Source organism: Saccopteryx leptura, chromosome 2 (genome assembly GCF_036850995.1).
Source record: "Saccopteryx leptura isolate mSacLep1 chromosome 2, mSacLep1_pri_phased_curated, whole genome shotgun sequence".
NCBI classification, from domain to species: Eukaryota; Metazoa; Chordata; class Mammalia; order Chiroptera; family Emballonuridae; genus Saccopteryx; species Saccopteryx leptura.
In genome coordinates this window covers 327,269,693-327,295,582 of record NC_089504.1, presented here as the reverse complement: position 1 = coordinate 327,295,582, position 25,890 = coordinate 327,269,693, and the positions used below count along the sequence as shown (strand labels likewise).

At 48.2% G+C, this 25,890-nt stretch overlaps 2 protein-coding genes across 2 annotated transcripts in view; one reads left to right on the top strand and one right to left on the bottom strand.

Annotated features, from left to right (window-relative positions):
- Positions 1-353: 353 nt before the first annotated feature.
- LOC136391548 (polyunsaturated fatty acid lipoxygenase ALOX12-like) overlaps positions 354-25,890 on the top strand; it is a 189,582-nt gene continuing 164,045 nt past the window's right edge. The window contains exons 1-8 of the mRNA XM_066363280.1: positions 354-535; positions 1,022-1,226; positions 2,433-2,514; positions 2,604-2,726; positions 2,820-2,923; positions 3,152-3,312; positions 3,847-3,990; positions 4,654-4,863. Coding sequence (XP_066219377.1) covers positions 401-535; positions 1,022-1,226; positions 2,433-2,514; positions 2,604-2,726; positions 2,820-2,923; positions 3,152-3,312; positions 3,847-3,990; positions 4,654-4,863 — 1,164 coding nt within the window. The 5' untranslated portion in view covers positions 354-400. The remainder of the gene's footprint in view (positions 536-1,021; positions 1,227-2,432; positions 2,515-2,603; positions 2,727-2,819; positions 2,924-3,151; positions 3,313-3,846; positions 3,991-4,653; positions 4,864-25,890) is intronic.
- On the bottom strand, positions 15,038-24,328 carry LOC136391553 (polyunsaturated fatty acid lipoxygenase ALOX15-like). The gene is made up of 14 exons (XM_066363289.1): positions 24,179-24,328; positions 22,512-22,716; positions 22,132-22,213; positions 21,915-22,037; positions 21,666-21,769; positions 21,329-21,489; positions 20,554-20,697; positions 19,164-19,373; positions 16,976-17,062; positions 16,710-16,879; positions 16,415-16,536; positions 15,777-15,877; positions 15,491-15,658; positions 15,038-15,382 (listed from the first exon to the last, which is right to left on the bottom strand). The coding sequence occupies exons 1-14, from the start codon at positions 24,311-24,313 to the stop codon at positions 15,203-15,205; spliced, it is 1,992 nt and encodes a 663-aa protein (XP_066219386.1). The 5' UTR covers positions 24,314-24,328; the 3' UTR covers positions 15,038-15,202.

Below are 25,890 nucleotides of genomic sequence, written 5' to 3'. Positions count from 1 at the left end.
ACCCCTTCAGAAAATGGTATTAAAACAAAAAGGGGTGCTTAGACCGGGATGGGGGTGGGCTGGCAATAGGGGGTGGGGACTGAGAGTCTAGAAGGAAAACTCGAGTGGATTCGCCCTGCCCCTCTTCATCTCCTCCCACACCCAGGCTCAGCTCCTCATCTTCCGCCAAGCCCACTGCTCAGCCCCGCGCTGGCAGGGCAGTCCGCCTTTCCCCGCCCTATGGGCTAATCCCAGGCTCTGGTTTGTGTGGATTGGGGACCAATCCTGCAGGGGGCGGCGCACAGAGTTCTGCTTTATTAAGCCCTGGACTTGTCCTGCAGGCGATAAAACCAAGCTTGGCCGCGGAGTCTTTGGTATCAGTAACCGAACCTCTGACACCCAGGCGAGCCCACTCCCTACCATGGGTCGCTACCGCATCCTCGTGGCCACCGGGCCCTGGCTCTGGTCCGGGTCTTTCAACCGCGTGCAGCTGTGGCTGGTCGGGGCGCGCGGGGAGGCGGAGCTGGAGCTGCAGCTGCGGCCGACGACGGGCCAGGTCGACGGGGGAGGCGGGGACTCAGCCGGGTCCGGGGCTGGGCCAGCGGCGTGAGGGCGGGCAGGACATGGAGGCTGGGACCAGAGACGGCGCTTCGGCGCCGACTGGGACTTCCAGGGAGAAGGGACGACTGCCCGGTGGGTGAGGGTCAGAGCCAGGCCCGACCTTTACCAAGTGACCTCAGGCCTGTGTCATTATGGAATCTGTGCTCCAAGGGGGTTAGGTTTTCTGAGAGCTCGAGGGCGGTGAGGGCTCAGGTGATGGAGGGCGCAGGAGATGCTGCTCAGCCCTCAGTTCAGGACACTGCGCGCCTCGCCCCGCGCCCCTCGTCCCGGTCCTCCCGGTGCTGTGGGACCTCCTGGTGGTGTTGGGAGGAGGGAATGCTGGAGGCTTTGTCACCAGAGTCCACAGAAGACCCCCTCCCCAGGGAACACGGCCTGTCCAGGGTCCCCGCTACCAAGTCTCAGCGGGTTCCGGTCCCCACAGGTGGAGGAGTTCGAGCACGACGTTCCGGACGACTTGGGGCCCCTGCAGTTCGTGAAGTTGCGCAAACACCACTCCCTGGTGGACGACGCGTGGTTCTGCGACCGCATCACCGTGCGGGGCCCGGGGGCCAGCGCGGAGGAGGCCGCCTTCCCGTGCTACCGCTGGGTACAGGGCAAGGGCGTGCTGACCCTGCCCGAGGGCACTGGTGAGGGGCCGCTCAGGGAAGTGGGCGCAGGGTCTCCGACACCTGGGGGGGGGGGAGGCAGGGGACAGCACTGAGGAAGGACCACAGGGCTTGACAAAGTGGCTGCTCCGCAGGTGAAGGGTGGAGAAGACAGGAAGTGGGGGGAGGTTACACGTAGAATTAAAAAGGCTGGAAGTGAGACTGGACCGGAACTAAGTGATGTGCGGATCCCACCTCCCTAGAAGGTGAGCACAGGGAATGGGAGTGGCAGCAATGCTGGAAAGCAGACGAGCCAAAGTCAAGTGGAAAGACCTCGAGTGACTGGGAACAAGTTAGGGCAGGGACAGGTGAGGCTAGCACATGGAATAGGGGATGGTGGGCGTGACCCTCGAGAGGAGACAGGTAAGGGAAGCACATGGATGTGACGTGCAGGGCTGCTGTGGTAGGAAAAACAGGGAAGAATCTGTGAGGGCAGGAAGCACCCCGATTGGGGCGGGGAGAATGAGGACTGCAAATACAGAATCTGTTATCTTAGGAAATAAGTATGAGACAATTGAGGTGCATGACACGTAAGACTGGAAACATGTAATCTATGTCTTTGAGACACAAGCAGGCATAAGTACAGATGAGGGCAGGATGAAGTCAGGCTACCAGCTATAAACGTTGTGATGTGGAGGGTAGATGAGATGAAGCTGGATAAAGATAGTGATGTGGAAACAGCGCTTAGAGTTTGGCACACATAGACTGTCTTATCTCAGGGAACAGGTGATGGTGGAGATACAGGAGGTCAGAGGGGTAAGTGTACCTAATTCAAAATATGTTATTTTGGAGAACAGGTTTAGGTGTGGATATGAGAGGACCAGAATAGGGAGATTAACGAGGTAAATAGGAATAGCGTAGGATATGTGTGGACATTTCAGCTGATTAAAAATGAAATTCATTGATAATGAAGAACAGGGATAGAGAAATTTGAGTTAAGGGTATAATGGGTTATCTAAAAGGGGACTTTCCTCTCAGGACAAATGTGAGATCTGATATGAGTGAAATCAAGAAAAGGGAGTGGATGAAGATAAATGACTAGGGAATTAAGCAGGAGAGAAAGAGGTAGAGAAAAAGGCAAAAAGATTCTGATGCCATACAATTAAAAAACAGGAGATTGTAAGAAGCCCAGGGCATAGCATGCTAGTGTACAAAGTATTGAGGTCAATTGCCATAATGTTTCCACAGCCCGCCTGGCAGGAACCAATACCTTGGATGTGTTCCAGAAGCATCAAGAAAAGGAACTGGAGGAAAGACAGCAAATCTACTGGTGACCACTCTATTGCACCCCCCTTCCCTGACAACTTCCTCCATCACTGACTTCTACGCCCTTCATTACCCTTTGTCCCCATCTCCTAGCTGGGCCACTTGGAAGGAAGGGTTACCCCTGTCGATAGCTGCAGGCAGTAAGGATGATCTCCCTCTAAATATGAGATTCCACGAGGCAAAGAGGCTGGACTATGAATGGACACTGATGGCAGGGTGAGGAAATGGTCAGAATGGAGTGGGGCTGGTAGATCCAGTAATAGGGAGGATTTGGTAAATTGATGGTTTCATCCTTGATATCTGTTCTAGGATTATGGAGATTGCTTTCAAATATGTTTACACCCTCCTGAGTTCCTGGAACAAACTGGAAGATTTTAATCAGATCTTCTGGGGACCGAAGACTGCCCTGGCTGGTCAGTGGTTTCCTCTGTTCTTTATAACACGTTGATGGCCCTTTTAAGGTGTTATGGAGTATGAGCTATCTGTCACACTCTGTAGTTCCCAAAGAAACCTCATGAATGAAAATATGTAGGCGGCATATGGAGTCATCACATGACTAAATCCCTGGGGTAAGGTCTGGAGGAGAGGGACCTTGGATTGTGGTGAGTTTCCTCTTCCTACCATCCACTCCAATCTCACAGAGAAGGTTCACCGGTGCTGGCAGGATGATGAGCTTTTTGGCTACCAGTTCCTCAATGGTGCCAACCCCATGCTGCTGAGACGCTCCACCTCTCTGCCCTCCCGGCTGGTGCTGCCCTCGGGGATGGAGGAGCTTCAGGCCCAGTTGGAGAAAGAACTCCAGGTACCTCCTCTCTCCCTACACTGTTCTCTCCTTGTCTGTGTGGGGAGACGTGGTGAAGGGCAGGGACCAAATGTGAGTCAGGGAAGGGAGGCTGTGCTAACCCACTGTCCCTGGGTGCAGAGTCCTCTGCTTATAAAGTATGTAGGGAAATGCACTGAGGCTGAATCTAGTCAATAAAGTAGACCTTTAGGAGATGTCAGGGCAAGGAGCTTGGACAACCTAACTAGGGAAGAGCCAGCATACCTGTGGTATAGAATCAACTGGAATACCCAATCCTAAATCCACCTCTGCCACAGACAAGTCACATGTCACTAGGGAAGAGTCCCTCCATGGGGTCTTATCCCTCCCTGTAAGATGAGAGGACTTGAACTTCCTGTGCTGGAGCTTCCTTCAGTTCTGCCACTGGGACTTTGGTACTGATGTAGGAAATGGCAAGAAACTGTTCTGAATGTCTTTATATTTCTTCTTCTTTGTTTGGGCCCTGTGGAAGTATGTTTTCAACTTAAACCATAGATACATTCCTCCTATCCTCAGAAGGGTTCCCTGTTTGAAGCTGACTTCATCCTTCTGGATGGAATTCCAGCCAATGTGATCCGAGGAGAGAAGCAGTACCTGGCTGCCCCCCTCGTCATGTTGAAGGTGGAACCCAGTGGGAAGCTGCTGCCCATGGTCATCCAGGTGAGGCGGCCTGGGCCTCCTCCTCCCAACACTGCTTTGTGTTCACCCAACCTCTGCCAAAACACAAAGACCACTGGCTCTTGTCCCCCACCCCGGCTGCACTCAGTAAGAGCTGCCTGTCCTTGTCTCCAATATCTTCTTCCCACCTTGCAGTCTACTCATTACTTACCGGAAACGGCCTTTCTGAGAGTCATAGTGGTCTCTGTTGATTCCCATGCTAAGGCTACTCAATGTTTATCTGACCTTTGAATCTGTGGAAAACCCCTTCTTCTTTCTTAGACATCTTTTCTCCCTTTGGTTTAATGTGTGTTTTCTTCCTTACTGTTCTCACCAACCAGTTGTCGAGAACTGACAGTTATCTCAGAAGTTCAGCTTCTTCCTATTCTACCATCCTGACTCAGACCATCCTCAGGTTCCTCCCAAACCACTGTTACAGTCATACTGGACTCCCTCTTTCCAATTCCTCCTGCTATGATCCCGGCCATCATGACACTCACATGCTCCCACAGGTATTGAGAGGCAAACGGGAAGAATCCTCATTCCTCCTACTAGATTATAATTCCCTGGGAGGATATAATCTTAGCCATTAGATTCCCCAGAGTGTTAAGCATAGTGTCTAACATATGATGAGGTCAATGAATGCTTAATTTCTCTTTACTGCAGATCCAGCCTCCCAACCCCAGCTCGCCCACCCCACCACTGTTCCTGCCCTCAGATCCTCCACTAGCCTGGCTCCTGGCAAAGACCTGGGTCCAAAGTTCAGATTTCCAACTGCACGAGCTCCAATATCACATTCTGAACACTCATTTGCTGGCTGAGGTCATCGCTGTGGCCACCATGAGATGCCTCCCAGGGCTGCACCCTCTCTTCAAGGTACACCCTCTCCCGTCTGTGTCCCATCTTTCTCACATCTCAGAGAAAGGAAACAACCCAACAGGTATGCAGGATTTAAAAAGCTTAAGCCGCCTGACCTGTGGTGGCGCAGTGTGATAAAGCGTCAACCTGGAAGTGCTGAGGTCGCCGGTTCGAAACCCTGGGCTTGCCTGGTCAAGGCACATTTGGGAGTTGATGCTTCCAGCTCCTCCCCCCTTCTCTCTTTCTGTCTCTCTCTCTCTCTCTCTCTCTCTGTCTCTCCCTCTCTTCTCTAAAATGAATAAATAAATAAAAAAAATTGCCTGACCCTTGGTGGCACAGTGGATAAAGCTTCAACCTGGAAATGCTGAGGTCGCTGGCCCGAAACCCTGGGCTTGCCTGGTCAAGGCACATATGGGAGTTGATGCTTCCAGCTCCTCCCCCCTGTCTCTCTCTCCTCTCTCTTTCTGTCTCTCTCTCCCTCCTCTCTAAAATGAATAAATAAAACTTAAAAAAAAAATTAAAAAAAAAAAGCTTAAGCCATCTGGGTGGAAACATGTTAACAAAGCTTCTTCTGATTGAGTGAATGTACATTTTATTGTAACAAAAAATCTTGATAGTAATTTGTGAATGGAGAAGAAGAGATGATTGTATCAGGACCTTGAACCTTGTGGCTTTATTTCTAATGTTTAAATTATTTTTATTTTAAGATAACTGTAGATTTTCATGCAGTTTTAAGAGATAATACAGAGAGATTCCATCTATTGTATTAAGTCAAGTCACTTAGCATTTAAATTTTTTTATTTATTTATTCATTTTAGAGAGGAGGGGGGAGAGAGAGAGAGAGAGAGAGAGAGAAAGAGAAGGGAGAGGAGCAGGAAGGATCAACTCCCATATGTGCCTTGACCAGGCAAGCCAGGGTTTTGAACCAGCAACCTCAGTGTTTCCAGGTTGATGCTTTATCCACTGTGCTACCACAGGTCAGGCAAGTCACTTAGCATTTAATCAGCACTTGTTGTAAGGCTGCTCTGATATTCTCTAGCAATGAGTCTAATTAGAGTAGGAAATAATTTGATAGACAAAAGTATTACTTTGCTTTCAAAGAGTTTGTATTTAATTGTGGAGACAAATGGTACACAGAATAACCACAGAAAAGTATCAAGAAATAGAGTTTGAAATCAAGAGACAAAACAAAAAACACTATATTTTATTTTATTTTTTATTTTTTAATGTTTGCAAACTATTTTATTTAATAATTTTATTTAGACAGTTAATTTTAATGGGGTGACATTGGTTAACTAGAGCACATAGATTTAGAGAAAACATCTCCGTGTCATTTTGACATTTGATTATGTTGTATACCCATCACCCAAAGTCAAATCGTCCTCCTTCACCCTTCATTGGTTTTCTTTATGCCCCTCCCCTCCCCTCCCCCTCCTTCTTTTCCCTTCCTCTCCCCCGCTAACCACTGTACTCTTATCTATGTCCATGATTCTCAATTTTGTGTCCCACCTATGTATTGAATATTACAGTTCTTAGTTTTTTTGATTTACTTATTTCACTCATTATAATGTTATCAAGGTCCATCCACATTGTCAGAAGTGATCCTATGTCATTATTTCCTAAGGTTGAGTAGATTCCATAGTATGTATGTACCACATTTTCTTTATCCAATCTTTTATTGAAGGGTTTTTTTGTTATTTCCATGTCTTGGCTACTGTGAACAATGCTGTGATGAACATGGGGGTGAAAGTGTCTTTATGTAGCAATGATTTTGAGTTTTGGGGGTATATACTCAGTAGAGGGATTGCTGGTTATATGGTAGTTCTATTCTTAATTTTTAAAAAAATATTTTATTTATTGATATTTAGAGAGAGGGGAGAGAGAGAGAGAGAAAGGGGAGGAGCAGGAAGCATCAACTCTCATATGTGCCTTGGCCAGGCAAGCCCAGGGTTTCGAATCGGCAACCTCAGTGTTCCAGGTCGACGCTTTATCCCACTGCACCACCACAGGTCAAGCCTATCTTAATTTTTTGAGGAACCACCATACTTTCTTCCATAATGGTTGTACTAATTTACATTCCCAACAGCAGTGATTGAGGGTTCCTTTTTCTCCGAAGCTTCTCCAACACTTGTCATTACCTCTTTTTTTTTTTGAACATTTGATTTATTTTTATTAAATAAGGACATCAGTAAAGCAAACAAGTCAAAGAAAGTTCAGTTATGCAAATGAGATACAAAACCAACTTTTATTTCATTGCTGAAAATGCACTAGACAAAATGCTGAAAGTCCTGGAGTATCTATTAGCACGTTTTCTGATCCTCTAATTTTTGTGAGCTCGGTCGGAGTCTGCGGGACGCTTTGCGGGGCCAGCCTTAGAAATCATTACCTCTTTTGTTGCTAATAGCCAATCTAACAAGTGTGAGGTGGTACCTCATTGTAGTTTTGATTTGCATTTCTCTAATAGCTAGTAAAGATGAACATCTTTTCATATCTGTTGGCCATTTGTATTTCTTCTTGGGAGAAGTGTCTGTTCATGTTCTCTTCCCATTTTTTTATTGGTTGTTTGCTTGTTTGTTTGTTGTTGAGTTTTGTGAGTTCTTTATATATTTTGGATATTAGCCCCTTATCTGAGCTGTTGTTCAAAATATCATCTCCCATTTAGTTAGCTGTCTGTCTGTTTTGTTGTCAGTTTCTCTTCTTTTCTTTCTTTTTTTTTTGTGGGAGAGACCAAGTCAGAAGAGGGACAGACAGCTAGGAAGGGAGAGAAATGGGAAACAATTCTTCGTTGCGGTTCCTTAGTTGTTCATTGATTGCTTTCTCATATGTGCCTTGACTGGGGGCCTTCAGCAGACCGAGTAACCCCTTGCTCGAGCCAGCGACCTTGGGCTCAAGCTGGTGAGCTTTGCTCAAACCAGATGAGCTCGCGCTCAAGCTGGCAACCTCGGGGTCTTGAACCTGGGTCCTCCACATCCCAGGCCGATGCTCTATCCACTGTGCCACCGCCTGGTCAGGTTGTTGTCAGTTTCTTTTGCTGTGCAAAAGCTTCTTACTCTGATGTAGTCTCATTCATTTATCTTTGCCTTTACTTCCCTTGTCTTTGGAGTCAAATTCATGACATAAAAAACACTATATTTTAGACAGAGGATGTTCTACCACAACTTAGGAATCATGAAGTAGAGGATTAAAGGGATAAAAGAGCAGCCCAAGAGGTTACTTAACCCACCCAATCAGAGGTGCATTACATGGTGGTTAAATAACTGGTAAGGAAAATGCAATGACTTTGTGATGAAAGGAAATAGTAGTTGCAGCACACCTGGGTGCAAGATGGGAGAGGAAACTCAGAGGTCTGAGCTGCAGCAACACCCAGGAACCGACCTGGTAGATACTGCTGTACTGACCCAGAATGTTGTCATTCAACCAAACAGAGAGCCTGCAATCTATTGCTAGCCAGAAGCCAGAAAAATAGCCTTGAGCTTGCTTTAAAAATGTTTGAAAAATCTTGATGACACCATGTATATAACAGCAGGAGCAAAAATAATGCATGTTTATGAACAATTTTCAGAACAATAAAATCAGAAGAAGCCAATGTGAGGTCAAAGATGAGATGTTCAGTTTTAGGTACATGGAGTTTGAAGTGGAGCCAGATATGTGAGCACACACTAGGTAGAATATCAGAATTGTGTTTCTTCCTGGAGTCCTCACTTTCTTCCCCAAACCTATCCATTGGTAGCAGTGACCCCTTTGGGTTCTGGGGTAACATAGACAAGGTAGACATTAGTATTGTAGAATTCATTGATCTTGGATTTGATTGATTTTATGATGTATTTGCATCACCATCTTCTGTGTAACTTAGTGGCTAAACCCTCTTGTACACTACAAAATCCCCTTGACATCCTCTCTGCACCTGTCTGCCTCAGCATAACGACTTCATCCCCTGGCAGACAGATGAGTTGTGATCAGGCCACCAGGAGGGCTAAGCCTGCCCATTTCATAAAGGTTACCCGACCGTGCAGGCCCTGCATTCGGACTGCTGGGGTCTGAATCCCGAATCCTCCCCTCCGCACTTTCCAGATGTGTGATCACTGTCCCCATCTCTAAATGCGGATCATAGGAGCTCCACTGTAGAGTTGATGAGAGACAACAGAACAGCACGACACAGGCTAAATGCTACAAAAAATATAGTTCTTGCTATTATTATTATTATTAGTTCTTTGCTTTCTGGTACCTACTCTCCTCATGTGGATGTTGGGCTGTGAAACTCAGCACCCTTGACGATCTTTCTGGAGTTTCAGACCAATGCAAGTTGTTTGATATGTTGGCACCAGTGATATCAGTTGAGTCTTTCCCTCCACGCAGCATCACCAGCTCATATAAATACCAATATTTCATGACTCCTCCATCTCAGGAACAGACAAAATTGTCTGTGACTAAAGGAAAGGCATATGAGGATGAGATGGCCTTTCTTTTTTTTTTTTTTTTTGTATTTTTCTGAAGCTGGAAACGGGGAGAGACAGTCAGACAGACTCCCGCATGCGCCTGACCGGGAACCACCCGGCATGCCCACCAGGGGCGACGCTCTGCCCACCAGGGGGCGATGCTCTGCCCCTCCGGGGCGTCGCTCTGTTGTGACCAGAGCCACTCGAGCGCCTGGAGCAGAGGCCAAAGAGCCATCTCCAGCACCCGGGCCATCTTTGCTCCAATGGAGCCTTGCTGCAGGAGGGGAAGAGAGAGACAGAGAGGAAGGAGAGGGGGAGGGGTGGAGAAGCAGATGGGCGCTTCTCCTGTGTGCCCTGGCCGGGAATCGAACCCAGGACCTCTGCATGCCAGGCCGACACTCTACCACTGAGCCAACCAGCCAGGGCGAGATGGCCTTTCTTAACGGCCAAGGGAAAGCAGGAGAGAGGGGGCCTAACCTACAGTGACCCGTTGGTGGCAAGAGGAGATTTCATAACAGCCCCTCTGCTGGTAAAGAAGATAGATCAAATTAAAAATTAAAAAATTACTATTGTATTTAGTGGAAGAAGAACTAGATAAAATGGAGAGCCAGGGATGGGAGCACGGCTAGTGAGTTAAAAAGGTGAAGTAAAAACCCCCCAAAATGCCACAAACATAAGTTTGAGTCCCAGATAAGATAATTTGTTTGTTATTGAAGTTTGAATGAGAGGTGTGTAAAGGAGAAAGGAAGAAACTAATATAGAGGGAGAAAAGAAAGAGAGAGAGAGAAAAAAAGAGGGAACCACTAAAAGAAGAAAAAAGAAAGGAGAGAGAGAGAGAGAGAGAGTTAAGGGTTTTGGAGTGCAACCCTCATAGAGAGAAAGGAAGAGGAGAGAAAAGATAATGGGAGATGTAACACTTATGGGTAGTGTAGTTCAAGGAGAGGAGAGAGTAAGACCGGCAGAGAGTTAATCGGCCAAATTGGAGGAGGAAAAAAAGTATCAAGAATGAAGATAAGAGAAACAAATGAACAAATATAATAAAATGGGATAGGTTATAAAGTCTGCAGATTATTCTTGATTTTGAGAGGTTATCTTCTTGCTTTTTCTTTTCTCTCCCTCTTCCTGGTCGGTGACTCTGTACCCCGGGTTCTGCCCCTTTGGCACGCTCAGGTAGAGGTTTGCAGTTGATAAGTCTCTATGGCAATGTCATGTATTGTGCTTTAGTCTCGTTGGCAGTCAAGGCTCATTAGCATTTATAGGCTCCGACAGTGAGAGAGTCCGTGTTCCTGGAGCCTTTCTCCTAGTCCTTCCTTCCTCAATTAGTAGCCTGATAATCCAGCTATGGGGTTGCTGCTGCCTCTGCCTGGATAGTAAGAGGCTCAAAGAGCTGGCAACTCCCCACTCTATTTCCACTCAGCACAGGGCTCTGGGTGAGGCTCAGTCAGTCAGAGCTGCTAGCATAATCAGGCGGGGTTTCCGCCCACTCAAAGACCTCTGGCTCTGCCACTCTGTCCGGTAACACAGGCGGGCGCCCACTTCCGGGGCGCGTGGAGGAAACTCTCACTCACTGTCTGCGCGCGCAGACCAGGATATCCGGCCAGCAGTCTCACGCTCTGAGTGAAACCCCCAACCGCATGGAAAAGTTGCAACGTTGGAATTGGCTCTCGCTCCGTCCCCGTGCGCGGCTTTTGCAAGGCGCTGGGGCAGCCCGAGATTCCACTTTGGCCCACACGAAGGCCCCTGACTCTGCCCCTTTGTGCGATAACACGGGCGCGCACTGCCAAGGCACTCGGAGGAATCTCTCACTCCCTATCTGCGCGCGCAGACCAGGATATGAGACCGGCAGCGTTTCCCTCTGAGTGAAACCCCCACCAGCACGGAAAATTTCCACCGTTGGAATTAGTTCTCGCTCCCTCCCATGCGCGGCTTTCCCAGGGCGCTGGGGCTGCCCAGAGATTCTGCTTTCGACCCACAGAAAGGCCTCTGACTCTGCCTCTCTGTGGGGTAACACGGGCACCCACTCCTGGGGCTTAGGAAGAAATCTCTCGCCCACTAACTGCGCACCAACCAGGAGATTGGGTAAAATGGCTGCCCCGCTTGCCTTTCTTTGTTTAGGTTTGGCGCGAGTGTTAGCTTGTATTGCCCGGGTTGCCACAGGATCAGTTTTTCCTTGGCTTGGATCTCCGTGCCACAGCCTGGTTCGGCCGTTTGTGCCGCGGCCTGGATCTATTCACCCCCTTTGCCCGCCTCCATTTCTATATTCACAGTTACCAGAGAAAGCTGCCCTGTTTAGGTTAGTGAGGAAGGCGGAGCATTTCTTACTCCCTATTTCCTTCGGGGTTTGGTTATATATTTAGCCAATTTTTCACTCGACCATACCTTCGGTGTATTGCGAAGCATCTGGAGGCTCCAAGTATAGGTTTTTCTGTTTCTGGTTGAAGATCTTGTTGAGTTTTGGGGGAGATTTATCGGTATCGCTTCCTACCCCGCCATTACTCTGACGTCATCCTCCAAAAAATAATAATAAATAAATAAAATTTAAACTATATAAGAAAGGAATAAATAAATCTATTTTTATTTGTAGATTACATGATTGTTTCCACAGAAAGTCCCAAGGAATTTACAAAACAATGTATAGAACTACTAAAATAATTTGGTGAGATAATAGGATAAAGAATTAATATATAAAAATCAATTATAGTCTCATACAATAGAAATAAACAGTTGGGAATAAACTTTTAAACACAATTTTATTTACAATAGTGCCCAAAAGAAACCATACAGGGGGTTCTCAGCTACGACAGTCTTGACATGTGACGTTTCAAGTTTATGACACTCACACCCATAAAAACTTTAAAAAATTGAAGCGTGAGTGTTTTGGCTTACACCGTTAGTGTCGTACTTACAGACTACAGGGGCGAACTTGTTCCAGACTGGCCTGGAACAATTCTTGAAGAAGGTAGAGAGGCCTGCAACAGATCCTGCACCCTCCACATCAGCTGCTTCTCGAGATGAACACCTGTAGTGCAGGTAAAATCATCTCCAGTGTCTCCTGCATGTTCCTTAGGCAATCCTGATTCACCTGACCCCGTATCTCCAGCACCTTCTGCAGGTTCTCCTGCCTCCTCAGCTTCCTCCTCCCAGTGGGTCACTCTCTCCCACCTTGCAATGCCCCTTCCAGTGTGCAAGCCAATCACAGGAATAAAGGTAAGGAATTTTTTTATTTTACTCTCAATTTTTGTCACTTTTTCTGTTGCTACAGTACAGTATATTTATGTTCTTTTTTTTTTCCTGTGGCTTAGTTGTGTTTTTATGTTCTAGATTATGATTTTACAACTGTGTTAGGATAGGTAAGTGATTTAGGCTACGGTGTGTTTCTACTTACACCAAAATTCAAGTTATGTCATTCTGGTAGGAACCGAACTGTGTCATACCCCGAGAACCCCCTGTATAATACCTAGGAGAAGATGAAACAGAAGTGCAGACTGTGCCTCTTACCATCTGTGGATTCTCCCGAATCCCAGCATTAGACTCCACCCCCACCTCTCAATGACATATTTCTTATTCTTTCTTCAAGAATCAGACCAAGCCTCATCCATATGTTTTCTGCCAAATTCAATAGTCAAGAAGCAACATTTTGTATTATTTTAAAATTTGGCTTATATGTAGTGTTATCTTCTGTTTGTTTATTTGTTTGTTTTGTTTTGAGAGAGGCAGAGAGAGAGAGAGAGAGGAACAAGCTGCTGGATGTATGTGCCCTGATTGGCGAATAGAACTGGCAATGTCTGTGCTCTGGGACGATGCTCAACCAATGGTGCTATTCAGCCAGGGCTTAATTTTGTGTGTGTGTGTGTGTGTGTATCTTTGTGTGTGTGACAGAGACAGTGAGTGAGACAGAGAGGGACAGAAAGACAGAAAGGGAGAGAAATGAGAAGCATCAATTCTTCATTGAGGCATCGTAGTTGTTCATTGATTGTGATCTTATATGTGCCTTGACCAGGGGGCTCCAGCAGAGCAAGTGACCCCTTGCTCAAGCCAGCTACCTTGGGCAGCTCAAGCCAGCAACCTTGGGCTTTTTTTTTTTTCTTTATTCATTTTTTAGAGAGGATAGAGAGAGGGAGAGAGAGACAGAGAGAGAGAAGGGGGGAGGAGCTGGAAGCATCAACTCCCATATGTGCCTTGACCAGGCAAGCCCAGGGTTTCGAACCGGCGACCTCAGCATTTCCAGGTCGACGCGTTATCCACTGCGCCACCACAGGTCAGGCAACCTTGGGCTTTAAACCAACTATCATGGGGCCATGTCTATGATCCCACGCTCAAGCCGGCCACCCTGTACTCAAGCTGGTGAGCCCGTGCTCAAGCCAGCAACCTCAGGGTTTTGACCTTGGGTCCTCTGTGTCCCAGTCTGATGATCTAACCACTGGCTACCACCTGGTCAGACCAGGGCTTAATTTCTTTTTTTGTTGATAGAGACAGAGGGAGAGAGAGGAAGGGAGGTGAAGAGAAGGGAAAAGAGAAGCATTCATTTATTATTGCACTCAGTCATGCATTCAGTGGTTGCTTCTTATGTGTGCCCTGACCAGGAATAAAACCCAGAACCTTTTCGTTGCCAAACGCTGTTCTTAACTGACTGAGCTAACCAGTCAGGGCCTATCTTCTGTTTTAAAATATCCACAGATGATCATATGAAGAAATAAATCTTCCAAGTTTATTTTTCAAAATTTTAATTAGATACGGAAGTTGAAATTTATTGGTTCCTTTCTTGTTACTAATTAAAATAACCATGAGATTTTTACAATTTTTCCAGTTAATTATTTTCATTTTGAGCTTCCTAGCTGTTAAACTAAAAAAAGGGTTATAAATATACATCCCTTAGACTGAAGCCCAAGGCCAAATACCTCCAGCTGGGAGCAGCGTTTTTTAGTTTAACCAGTTTATTTCCATTAATCATTTTCTTTCATTTATTTTTTTTCTTTTCTTTTTTGACAGAGACAGGGAGAGAGAGAGAGAGAGAGAGAGAAAGAGAGAGAGAGAGAGAGTCAGAGAGAGGAACAGACAGACAGGAAAGGAGAAACATCAATTCTTCATTGTGGCACCTTAGTTCATTGATTGCTTTCTCATATGTGCCTTGAATGGGGGGCTACAGCAGAGTGAGTGACCCCTTACTCAAGCCAGCAACCTTTGGGCTCAAACCAGTGACCATGGGGTCATATCTATGGTCCCACACTCAAGCCAGCGACCCTGAACTCAAGCTGGTGAGCCCACAATCAAGTTGGATGGGGTTTCAAACCTGGAACCTCTGTGTCCCAGTCCGACACTCTTTCCATGGTGCCACCACCTGGTCAGGCCCATTTATTATTTTCTAAATGAGCCACAGTGTGAAAATCTGAAAAATCTTGGGAATTACTGTGTGAGGGTTGCTCTGTCCTGTGTCTGGATTCCGAACATGTGGTGAATCCAATGGAGTTAAAAAGGCATGCTATATTCTTTTGCCAGTATTTCATTTAGGATAGTTTTATCTAATTCCTTTTCTTTCATTGGTCTAAAATATCTCTTTGTTGTCATTAAACTAAGGTTAGTTTCAAAATTATTAAGACTATAGAGTAACATGTATTATTACCCTAGTTCATTCTAACATAAAATAGTTTATGTAAGTGTAACTATTATCTGCCCTTTGGGAGCTCAATGAGGGAGGAAGGGAGGACACTAGGAAAAGATGGAGGAATACAGGAGAAATGCGGCCTCTAGACGGTTCATCTGCAGTAAAATTTATTCACCAGGGGCATACAGAGGAAAAGGTGACTCTGTCAGAGGGTGGAGATAGAAAGGCGTGTGGTTGGGGAGGATAAGACTGAAAGACTAAGGGATGGGGCTGTGGGTTGGGTGGAAGGGAGGCTGAAATAACCAAAGGTCAGGGCAGCTCATATGGCCACGCTGTTTTCCACCAGGCTGGGTCTCAGGTACTCGTAGGGCAGGTCCAGCTTTGCATTCCGGATCTCAATTTCTTTATCCAGGGCAGCCAGCTCCTTCCTGAACTTGTTCAGCACAGCTTTAGGCTCAGGGCCCCCAAAATACTCCTCCTCATGCTGGCCCAGAGCCACCTGGCATGGGGAGAAAAAGGCAGTTGATCGCCTTATGACCCCCGCTTTGGAGTGCCCATCTCCCCACAGCTGCCCCCTTCCTCAGGGACCAGAGCACCTGGCTCTCACCATAACAGGCTGGCGCCTGCCCAGTTGCCAAGTGAAGGACATCTGGAGAGAAGCCTGATGAAAGTTGGGCAGTGTTGCCATGACCGTCTCCAGTGTCGCATCCTTGGTGGTCGGTGGGGGCTGTCGCATCGTACAGGGTGCGTTAGGGACCCAAGAATACCAATCCAGCTAAGGAAGGACAGATATCTAAAATCAGTATCTGCTAAGCACAGAACTTTAGCCGCCTTCACACAGCCCCCTCCTCCAGTCCAGGTGCAAATGTCCACTGCCCTCCTACAGTAAGTACCTGGCCCATGTGGACAGAGGAGTGCTGGCCAGTGCAGGTGAAGATGCACATGGTGACAAAGTGGCAGAGCTGGTCCCGGGACTGTAAGGAGATGGGAAACCCTGCAAGGGGTAAGGAAGGTTAGAAGCTGTGAAGCCAGGAACAGAAGCAGAGTTCAGAGAGCAGGGAGAGCAAGACGGGAGAGAGGGGGGCAAGGAATCTCAGGAACTGATGTGAGTTGCAGTGGGGAAATGGGGAGATCCCCTGGGAGGGCCTCTCTCAGTGGGGTACTGGTACGGGTCATACTGGCTCACAAGAGTCAGTTACGTTAAATGTTCAGGTATTAGGCAAGCTGATTGACATCACATCTGTAGCTACGGTGGAAATATTTGCACCATGGAAATGGCCAAATGCTAAAAACCAGGGCTTCTTTTTTCCCTCAGAGAGCCAGTTGTTAAACATTTATAAGCAGCCACTGGTGCCCCTGCATCTGGGACCTAGAGAGGTTCTTATTGCATAGGAATTGAAGAAGGCCTTTGGGCATTTAAATAGCAGTTGGACATGCTTCTGGAAGGTTTAAGAGAAATAGGGGGGATTCTAGGGATGTTCCAAGGAGGAATCCCTCACATTGGCGGTCTCAGGTCAGGAGCTCAACTCACCTTGGTCCTGAGCCCCTTGCAGCCCAATTTCAGTGATCTCTTGACACCAGGACTGCAGTTCAAGATCCTCTTTCACGGCCTCGTCCATCTTATAGTGAAGACTCACAATTCCCTCCACATAGCTAGGGCCAAGGGGTTGGGCCGAGAGAGCAGAAGCTGACAGGGAGCCTCCAGACCCTGGGCTCCTTGCTCACAGGGCCAGGCCAGGCCCCCAGGCCCCAACACAGACCTTCTGTTCTCCTGGGCCTCTTCCTGCCCACCCACCTGCACCAGCCTTGTCTTCCCCCTGCCTCACCAAGAGACGACTTCCCAGAGCCGCAGGGCATCGTGGGCATAGAAGGAAGACTTGACTCCCAGGAGCCCCCGGTCTGCCAAGTCCTCAGGAGGACAGAGTGATCTATAGGTTAAATTGGCTCCAGCTCGCCTAAGGAGCTCCACATGGCCTCCCCCACCAGAGCTCACCACCTGAAAAGCAAGGATGGGCAGGGTCAGGCAAATCCACCTGCCCAAGGCCAGAGCTGGAGGAAACATGAGCTCCAGAATCCCCGTCTGTCTTCATACCTGGTCAAAAACGCCCATGTCAGAGACCAGCCCAGTCCTGGCCCACACATTAATTTCCATGGTGTATCGCAGGTGTGGGGTTAATAGCTGGAAGGAGAGAGCCAGAGACTGCAAAGTCAGAGGAGAGCAGTGACAAGTCCCTGTAGGAAACTGGAGTTGAAGAGCAGGAAAGGTTCCCGGTCTTCAGGAAAAGCAGAGACATGAAGTTCAGTGGTCCCTCGACAGCAAGAGCGTTCAGTTGATTTGTAACTCATTCCACAAACCATTGATTTATTGCTGAATGATATTGTAAAAAAAATAAAATGATTCTCCTTTTCTTTTCATATAAGACTGTCCAAGTTGTAGCTCATTTTTTTCAACCTTTCTTTATTATCACTCTTCTAAAGAACCTTTTCAGATATATTTTCCTCTTCTCACCCCCCCCACTGAATTTTTTAAAGAAATTTTCCTAAGACTTTATTTGAGCCAAACTGATGATAGTTGTTGGGAAGCAAGATCTCAAATGTTTCACCCCATGAAATTTTAATGCTACAGATATACTATATCAGTTATGTTCTGTATGCATATGTTTGATACCTACCTAAAAATTGTAAGTTTTTTTGCACCCCAGAACTTTTTCATGGTCCTGGTCCCATTTTCACCCCATGGGGGTATAATTGCTTCTACTGAGGATGCATGCTGTAACCTGCCTACCTTCAGAACTCCATCTCCTACCCTCTCCATTTTGTCCATTGCACTCACCTTCTTTCTTTTTCATCTTAAGTGAGAGGAGGGTATATAGAGAGACAGACTCCCGCACATGCCCTGACTGAGATCCACCTGGCAAACCCCATTTAGAGCTGATGCTCAAATCAACTGAGCTATCCTCAGTGCCTGAGGTCGACACTCGGACCAATCGAGTGACTGGCTGTAGGAGAGGAAGAGGGAAGGAAGGGGGAGAGAAGCAGATGGTCACCTCTCCTGTGCGCCCTGACCAGGAATCAAACCTGGGCCATTCATATGCTGGGCCGACGTTCTATCCACTGAGCCAGGCAGCCAGGGCCTGCACTCACCTTCTCTCTGTTCTTCAGACATGCCACGCTTGTTCCTGCCTGAGACCTCTTCACTGTTCTAAGCATTCCCTCCACCTAGAATAGTGTGCGCCTTGATCATCTCATGGCTGGCGCCTCATAGTCTCGTTCTCTATGTCAGATCATTAAGGGAGTCTTTCCTGACTACCCAATCTGAACTTGACATCGCATCACTCTGCTTTGATTCTCTGCATTGTACTTGTCACAGCTAATATGTTATAATGCAATCTTTATTGCCTGTGAGCCCTAAAGTGAATTACTTAGCACAGACATCCAGAATGATTCTTGCCCCACTACAAGCACCCAAGAATAAAAGGTAATGGGTGAATACTGCATTCAAATTGTCTGTTTGAAAAGAAAAATGGCTACTGTTATTTACCTGAGCACATCTAACTGGCCTATATGTTATTATTTTAGAACCCTTCAAAACTGGTTGGAAAAATCTGTTATTTGCATGGTCCCCTTTTGGCAGGGTCGGGAACCTATGGATCACGAGCCAGATGTGGCTCTTTTGATGGCTGCATCTGGCTCACGGACAAATCTTTAATAAAAAATAATAATAATAACTTTAAAAGTATAAAATATTCTCATGTATTACGATCCATTTATTTCCTACCGCTCATGTTCATGGTTGCAGGTGGCTGGAGCCAATCACAGCTGTCCTCCGGGACAACACCAAATTTTTACTGGATAATGCATAACGTACACAGGTTGTTATATGGCTTTCATGGAATTATATTTTAAGATATGTGGCGCTCATGGCTCTCTGAGCCAAAAAGGTTCCCAAACCCCGCTGTTTGGGAAGAAATCCCAGTCTTTTGTGGGTACTATTTATAAGTAATACATTTATCTATCTGTGCATTATACATAAAGAGAGTAAAACTTCTTACCTCCCACCACACCCACTGCCCACCTTGCCAATGAGTCATTTTCCCCTACTTGGGAGGTGATGTCGCCCTGTTGAAAATGCAGAACAGTCCTTGCTCGCTCCCTTGCTCACTTGTCTTTCATTGGTTGGCTTTCCCCACACCCTGAAAGTCCACAGAGGTAGTGCCTCCAGAGGAAGGACTGTGCCTGAGGCCAAAGGGCAGGCAGAAGAGAAGGGGATAGGGCATTACTTTGAAGATAGGATGTATCATTGGAAGGCATCTCATGGTGGCCACAGCGATAACCTCAGCCATTAAATGTCCCCTCAGAAGATGAGAATTCAGCTCATGAACCTGGAAGTCAGAGCTGCGGACCCAACATTTGGCCAAGAGCCAGACCATCGGGGGATCCGTGGGCAGGAAAAGTGGTGGTGGGGGGGATCCCGTGCATGGCAATTGGAGCTAGAGCAAGGATAAGAGTGGGGAAGAGAGAGATGAGTGTCGGGTGCCCAGCAGATTCCCCATCTGTTGCATATTTAACCCCTCCCTTCTTCCTCAGATTTGCTTAGCTTTCTCCATCTGACTGCTGCTACTCCCCAACAGCTACTATTCCATCTCCTCCCTTTCCTACCTCTCAGAGCATTAACATGCTTCGAGCTGCTCTACCCCGGGCCTTCTGCAGAAACTCTTCTTCCACTGCCTTGCTGGCCTCCACCTTCCCTTTCAGTCCCCTCAGGATGAACAAGATTCAAACCCTCTGCTTCCTTTATCCCGTGCTCTTTTTCAGAAATTTCAGCTTCTCTTGGATCTTCCAATATTATCCCTACTCAGCTGACTAAGTCTCCAGTTCTCAGCTACTGGTCACTAGCTAGCTGTAACAATTTGAATGTCTCCCCATACCTCATGATTGGCCTGACAAAAGGCCACCCAAGCACATTTTTCTCTTTATTTCCACAGGTGCCTTGCGTGATGTTTTCTTTTCTCTCTCCTTGAATCCAGGCCAGTTTAATTTTCCTCTGCATGCCCATCCTCCTTCCTGTGCACTCCCACAGTTATTCCCCACATCGGAACCCATCACCCCCATCTTGGACAATTGCTGGAGCATGTCACCCTAATCTTTGTATCTAGCATTTCCCTTCTCTGGTCCATCCTATACAAAATCACCCATAGAATGTGCCAACAGAATCTTTCACAACAGCCTACACCAGCTACCTCTGTTCATACTCCTTGATTTGGTGTCCACTGCCAGCTACAGTCTGGGCCCTTTCACCTCACACTATTCCCCACCACTCCAGCCCAACTGTCTACTGGTAAGCTGACTTCTCACACTCATCACACCTCAGCCTTCTGCCCAACCCACCTCCCCCTGGGGGCAGGTCCAGCCCCTCCCCCAAGGCTCTAGCCCACCTCATCTCCTCTGACTCCTCCCAGACTGTCTCCATCCTCAGGGACTTCCTCAGCACTGGAGCACATATAGATTTTCCCAACTGTCTCTCCAGCTAGACTGCAACTTCCCATCTCTGCCTATTTCCTCCTTCAGTGCCACCTCATGCTCAGCACAAGGGAATCCTCGGTGAATTTGGGGAAGGGGCTGAAATGACAGGGCCAGCCACAGGGGAGAAGAAATTCTGGGTCCTCTCACCTGGATGACCATGTGCAAGAGTTGCCCATCCGGCTGCAGTTTCAGCATGACCAGAGGGGCTGCCAGGTGCTGCTGGCTACACAGGATGACATTAGCCTTGATCCCATCCAGCAGGGAGAAGTCAGCTTCAAACAGCGTACCTCCCTGGATGGGGGTAGAGGGCAAGTGCTATCAGCATAAGCCATCTTCTTCTCACCCAGATTACCCAAGGGAAGAAGGAAAAGAAGGAAACTAACTTGTCACCATCATCTACTTTGTACCAGGTAATGAATCACATGCCGATTGCCTCACATAATTCTTACACGCACTTGAATTAGCCCCAGTTTTATAAAAGAGGACACAGGTGATAAAAGAGAAAAGGTATCTTACCTGAAGTCAAACAGCTTATAAACAGCAGAGCCAGGGTTCAAATCCAAGTCTATCTTATCTTATAATCTGAATTTTCTCTTTCAATTGATCCGTGTTGACTCCTGGTTAATAACCCAACACAGATCTGATTCTCTTACTCCACACTCCCCCAAATCCCTAGCACCAAGGCCCAGTTATTTTTTCATTTTAATTCTCTCTATCACCCATCACACCCTCTTCTTCCACACTATGCACTTCTCATTGGAGAAGTGTGTACACCTCTCCAGGACCACTCAATATTTCCCCTGAAGAAATTCCTCTGGCCATCCACCAGCAAGCTGGGCTCACAGTGGACCCCAAAGCAGCACATACAGTAACCACACTCTTATTTCACTGTGTGGCCTCCTTTGGGCTATTATGTCTATACCTGGAGCTCCTTCTCCAGCTGGGCCTGCAGCTCCTCCATCCCTGGAGGAAACACTAGGCGGGCAGGAAGTTGACTGGAGCGCCTTAGCAGCATTGGGTTGGCACCATTGAGAAACTGGTACCCGAAAAAGGCATCCTCCTGCCAGGATTCCCGCACCTTCTCTGGGGATGTGGATCAAGTTGTGAGATTTGAGGTCCTGGTTCTTCCAACCCCCACCAAACCATCCCCTCTTGACTCCAGCCTACCAGAAGAACCCAGACCTCAGGTCTCCCCGCACTGTTCCCAGTGGAATCTGGGGGTCAGAATCTCAGAGAAAAACTGGGGGAGGGATACTGACCAGCCAGCTTGCTTTGGCCACACCAGAAAATTCTGCTGAAGTCATCCAGTTCCTTCCAGCAAGCCAGAATATTTAAAGAGACTTTGACAGCTAGCTCAGCCAGCCTTCAGGAAAGGATAGACAAAATGTTTGAGAGTTATTCTCAGAATCACACATTACAACCATTGGCATCCACCTTGGACCAGTCTAGCCCCTTGGCTTCCACTGGACCAGGGTACTTCTCATTCATCCAGTGCCCCTTGTTCTCACCCCTTGGCCAGTGAAGCCTCAAAGTCAATCTTTTTGTCCTCCAGAAATCTCTCATCTAGCGGGAGGTCGCTTATACTGGCTGCAGCCACATTCAGGATTAACCCATCCTTCCAGTTACCCCACCTGTGGTGCAGAAATGATATCAGGCATTGATGTGAGGAGGGGCCAGGGCTCCCTGTGAGGTCAGGAGGATTCACCGGGCAGGGGGCAGGCTAACAGGTACAGCTTCCTTCTCTCTTCCAGCTCCTCTTCCCTGTGTTTCTTGAACAGGCCTTGAAGGTCATCTACCAATGTGCAGCCTAGAAGTGGAAGGAGGACGTGGACAATAAGGCTTCTCCTGAGAGCCTCTCCCCTGTCCCTGCCAGGGGTGCCTTCTCAGCCCACCTCGGGAACAGTAGAGGGCCTGACACTTCAGCACCATGCCCTCCCCAGCCTCCATTCTGCTGTATGCCATCTGCAGCAACCTGCCTCTTCCACAGGCTGAAAAGACCGGCCCTCCGGTTCCTGCCCCTTCACCATTTCCAGTCTTCTCCTCTCCTCCCACTCCCAGCTTCTCTTGGGCCCCAGAAGCCTCCTCGCAGCCCACCCTGCACTCACCAGTGCCCTCAGCCAGGCTCAGAACGCCATCGCCCTTCACCCAGCGGTAACACGGGAACCTGAACTCGTCCCCACTGGCCCCGGGGCCCTGCACAGAGACCCAGTTGCAGAACCAGGCGTCATCCTGAAGGAGGTGCCGCTTGCGCATTTTCACGAACAGCAGAGGCCCCAGGTACTCCGACACGTCCACTTTGAATTCCGTCTCCTACAGAGGACAGAAGAGGCTCACCGTCCAGGGTGATGCCCGGAAGGAGGACTGGGACTGATTCCCAGCTCCCCCGGGGCCCCCCTGCTGGGCCTCTGGGAAAGCGGCGCAAAAGGAACTCAAAAGAGAAAAGACAGGCACGGACCAGATGTCCCCTGGACCCCATTCTGGGTCGTCAAGTTCAGCCCAGGGTGAGGCAGAGGAGGGAGGATGCACTCCTTCCTGCTCTTTTCCCTTTCTGTAGTCTTTGATGTGCCAAGCGCTGAGCTGGGTGCTGGGCACCCACACAGGTGCGCGGGGAGGTTCACTGTGGACCAGGCAGTTACGCCGTGGGACCCTGGCGACCCCAATGCCACCTCCAAGGTTTAGCGCGGTAGAGGCTCTCACCTACCTGGGGGCTGGCTTCCCCGTGAACATTCTGTCTAAGCGGAGACCTCTAGATGCTAAGGGTTTAGCCAGAAAAAGTGCGAGGAAGGAAAAGGTTGGGGACGTGCGTGCCAGGGAGAGGAAGTGAGAGAGCGGAGGCTGATCGAGGGCGGCAGAGGCGTGGGGCGCACAGAGTATGTGGGACATGAGTGTGACTAGATCGTGAAAAGTCTCGAAGGTTAGGCCACGGCTTTGGATTTGGTCCTGAGGACAAGCGGAAGCCATTCAAATGTTTTAAGCGAAATTCGGGGGGGGGGGGGTGTCTTTTAAAGGGAAAGTATTTGGGGGAAAGTATTTGGAAGAAGTCTTTCTGGCTGCAGAAGAGCTTGGAAAGGCCAGAAAGAAAACGATGAGGTGGTGGAAGAGGCTGAAGGTGACGTAAGTTCAAGGAGACGCTGTGGGGAGGGGGGGAAGCGGACATCCAGACAGGGAGGCCAGAGGTGTCCAGGAGATAGAATTGACACCCCTTGATTTCGTGCTTAGACTGGGGCGAACAGAGGGGGAGGCAAGAGGAGAGGTGTGAGAGAGGTGAGGAGCCCCCCTTGGGGCATGTTCCTTTAGGCATCCGTGGGGCAGACATCTGGATCTGGGGGTCTTGGAGAGCGCTTGATGGACGGTGGAAATTTGGGGATGGGGATGAAGGGAGAAAAAGTGACAGAAGCCAACCCCCTCCCCGCTTCGGTTCCTCCATCCCCCCCTGCCCGTGATAAAGCCCACAAGGTCGGAGGTTCAGCAACAGCAGAAGAGATTTGAAATAGCAGCTTTGAAGAAGAGAGGAAAACAGGAGATGCACAGCCGCTTAAGGGTCCTTGAGCTTCAGAAAGAGAGCTCTGTGGGCGTGCAGGAGCATCCTCTTCGTCCCAAGGAAGCCGGGTGGCCCGAACTTTTATTGAGCGCTTGCTACGTGCCACGTCCCGCCCTAAGTGCTCCGCCCAGCGGTCTCTGAGTGCTCTCAGCGCGGGGGCGAGTCTCTTCCCCGGTATTTGACGGCCTCCGGCCCGGTGCGCATCCCACCGCCCGGCTCCAGCCCCCTCACCTTGCCCCGCGACGGCCACAAGCGCGTCCCGAGAGCAGCTTCCCCGTGCTGGCCGACCAGCCACAGCTGCACCGGGTTGTTGGAGCCCGCATAGAGGGAGGACCCAGTGAACACGCGGACACGGTAGACACCCATGTTGTCCAAAGACGTTTCGTGCCTTCTGAGGGGGAAGAAGAGTGGACATGCCAAATAACTGGGTCCAAGAGGGGGTACCAGGTGCAGACCATTATCTTTGTGGGAGGAGGATGGAATGGGGATGCAGAATAGGATTTGGGAGAAAACATGCGGGAAGAAGGAACTGACACCTAGCCCAGGGGGCAGGTGGTGTGTGTAGCCTGGAAGCGCCCTCCATCTAAAACACAGACACAGACACACACACACACACACACACACTTGCTAGCCTCACAAGCTGATTCACCCTTTTCAACGGTCATGCTTAATGTTGTAGGGGTGGATGAGGAGGCAAGGAGGCCTGATCTGCAGCAGCATTTGAATAAGATACCTTTGTGCCACCAAATTAATTTGACCAGATGTGAACCCTTGCAGCTATTCCCGGTGCAAGGCTCTGGGGCTCATGCCTTTCCAACTTCCAAGCCTTGCCTCTCTGCTGCCTGCAGGGTGAAAATCCAAACATTTTGTCCCTCAGAGCTCTTGCTGACCTTGCTTGCCCTCCTCCCACTTCATTCCACTGCACCCCACCCCACCTCTGCTCTCTCCACTTTGGGCTGGAGCCCTGTGTTTCCCAGAATCCACTTTGTTGTTTGCCTGCAGTCCTTACTCCTGAAAATTTTTATTCACCTTTTAAACTCTGGTTAGACTTCAGTTTTTGAAGGAAGTCTTCCCTGGCCTTTCGACCCCTCCCTCTCCCCTCACCAGAGCTAATCAGCTTTCCTCTCTACTGCTTTCCCTGTGTGCATACTTCTATTATTGCACACTTAATACTAGAGTAACTTGTTTGTATGTCCATATCCCCCACCAAGGGGAGCCCCTCCCAAGCCAGGAACACATCCCAGTACAAATTACTCAATTTTGTTTCCCCTGAATTTAGCACAGTAGCAGGTTTGTGGGTGTCAATGTTTGCTCAAACATACCGAACTACAAGTTTAATGAAAGAGAAGTGCTTCCCTTGAGGAAACGAAGACAAAGAACTTTCCATGTAAATAATAAGAGAATAGCAAAACAAGCTCCGGTACCCTCATGGTATAGATTAATATTCGTCTGGTGAAACCAATGAATTTGGTGGAAAATGTCTGTAATGCATACTTTCTTGTCTGCTTGACTTTTTGTTTTGTTTTGTTTGTGAGGGTATGGGAAGTACATTCACTTGATCCAAAGTTCACAAAGTAGAAAGTGGTGTTTGCTAGTGTCTGGCTCCCTCTTTGCCTCAGGCGACTCAGTCCCTTCACCCCACCCCAGCCGTCCACATTCACAAGCAAGTACATGCCTATCCTTTCTGTCCTTTTTCTGCACATAGTATAAACTTTACATACTGTTCTGCACCTTGTTTTTCCACATTACAACATAAATCAGGAGATCATTGTGCATCAGTACTTACAGAGCTTCCTTGTTCTTACGGTGGCTATTGTTTTGATATAGCATAATGTTCTCTGCCAGTTTTCTTACATGTGGACATTTAGTTTGTTTGCTATCTTTTGTAACTATAAAAGAAATGTTCTGGAAAAATGTTACCTGGTGTAGATACCATTTTTCCT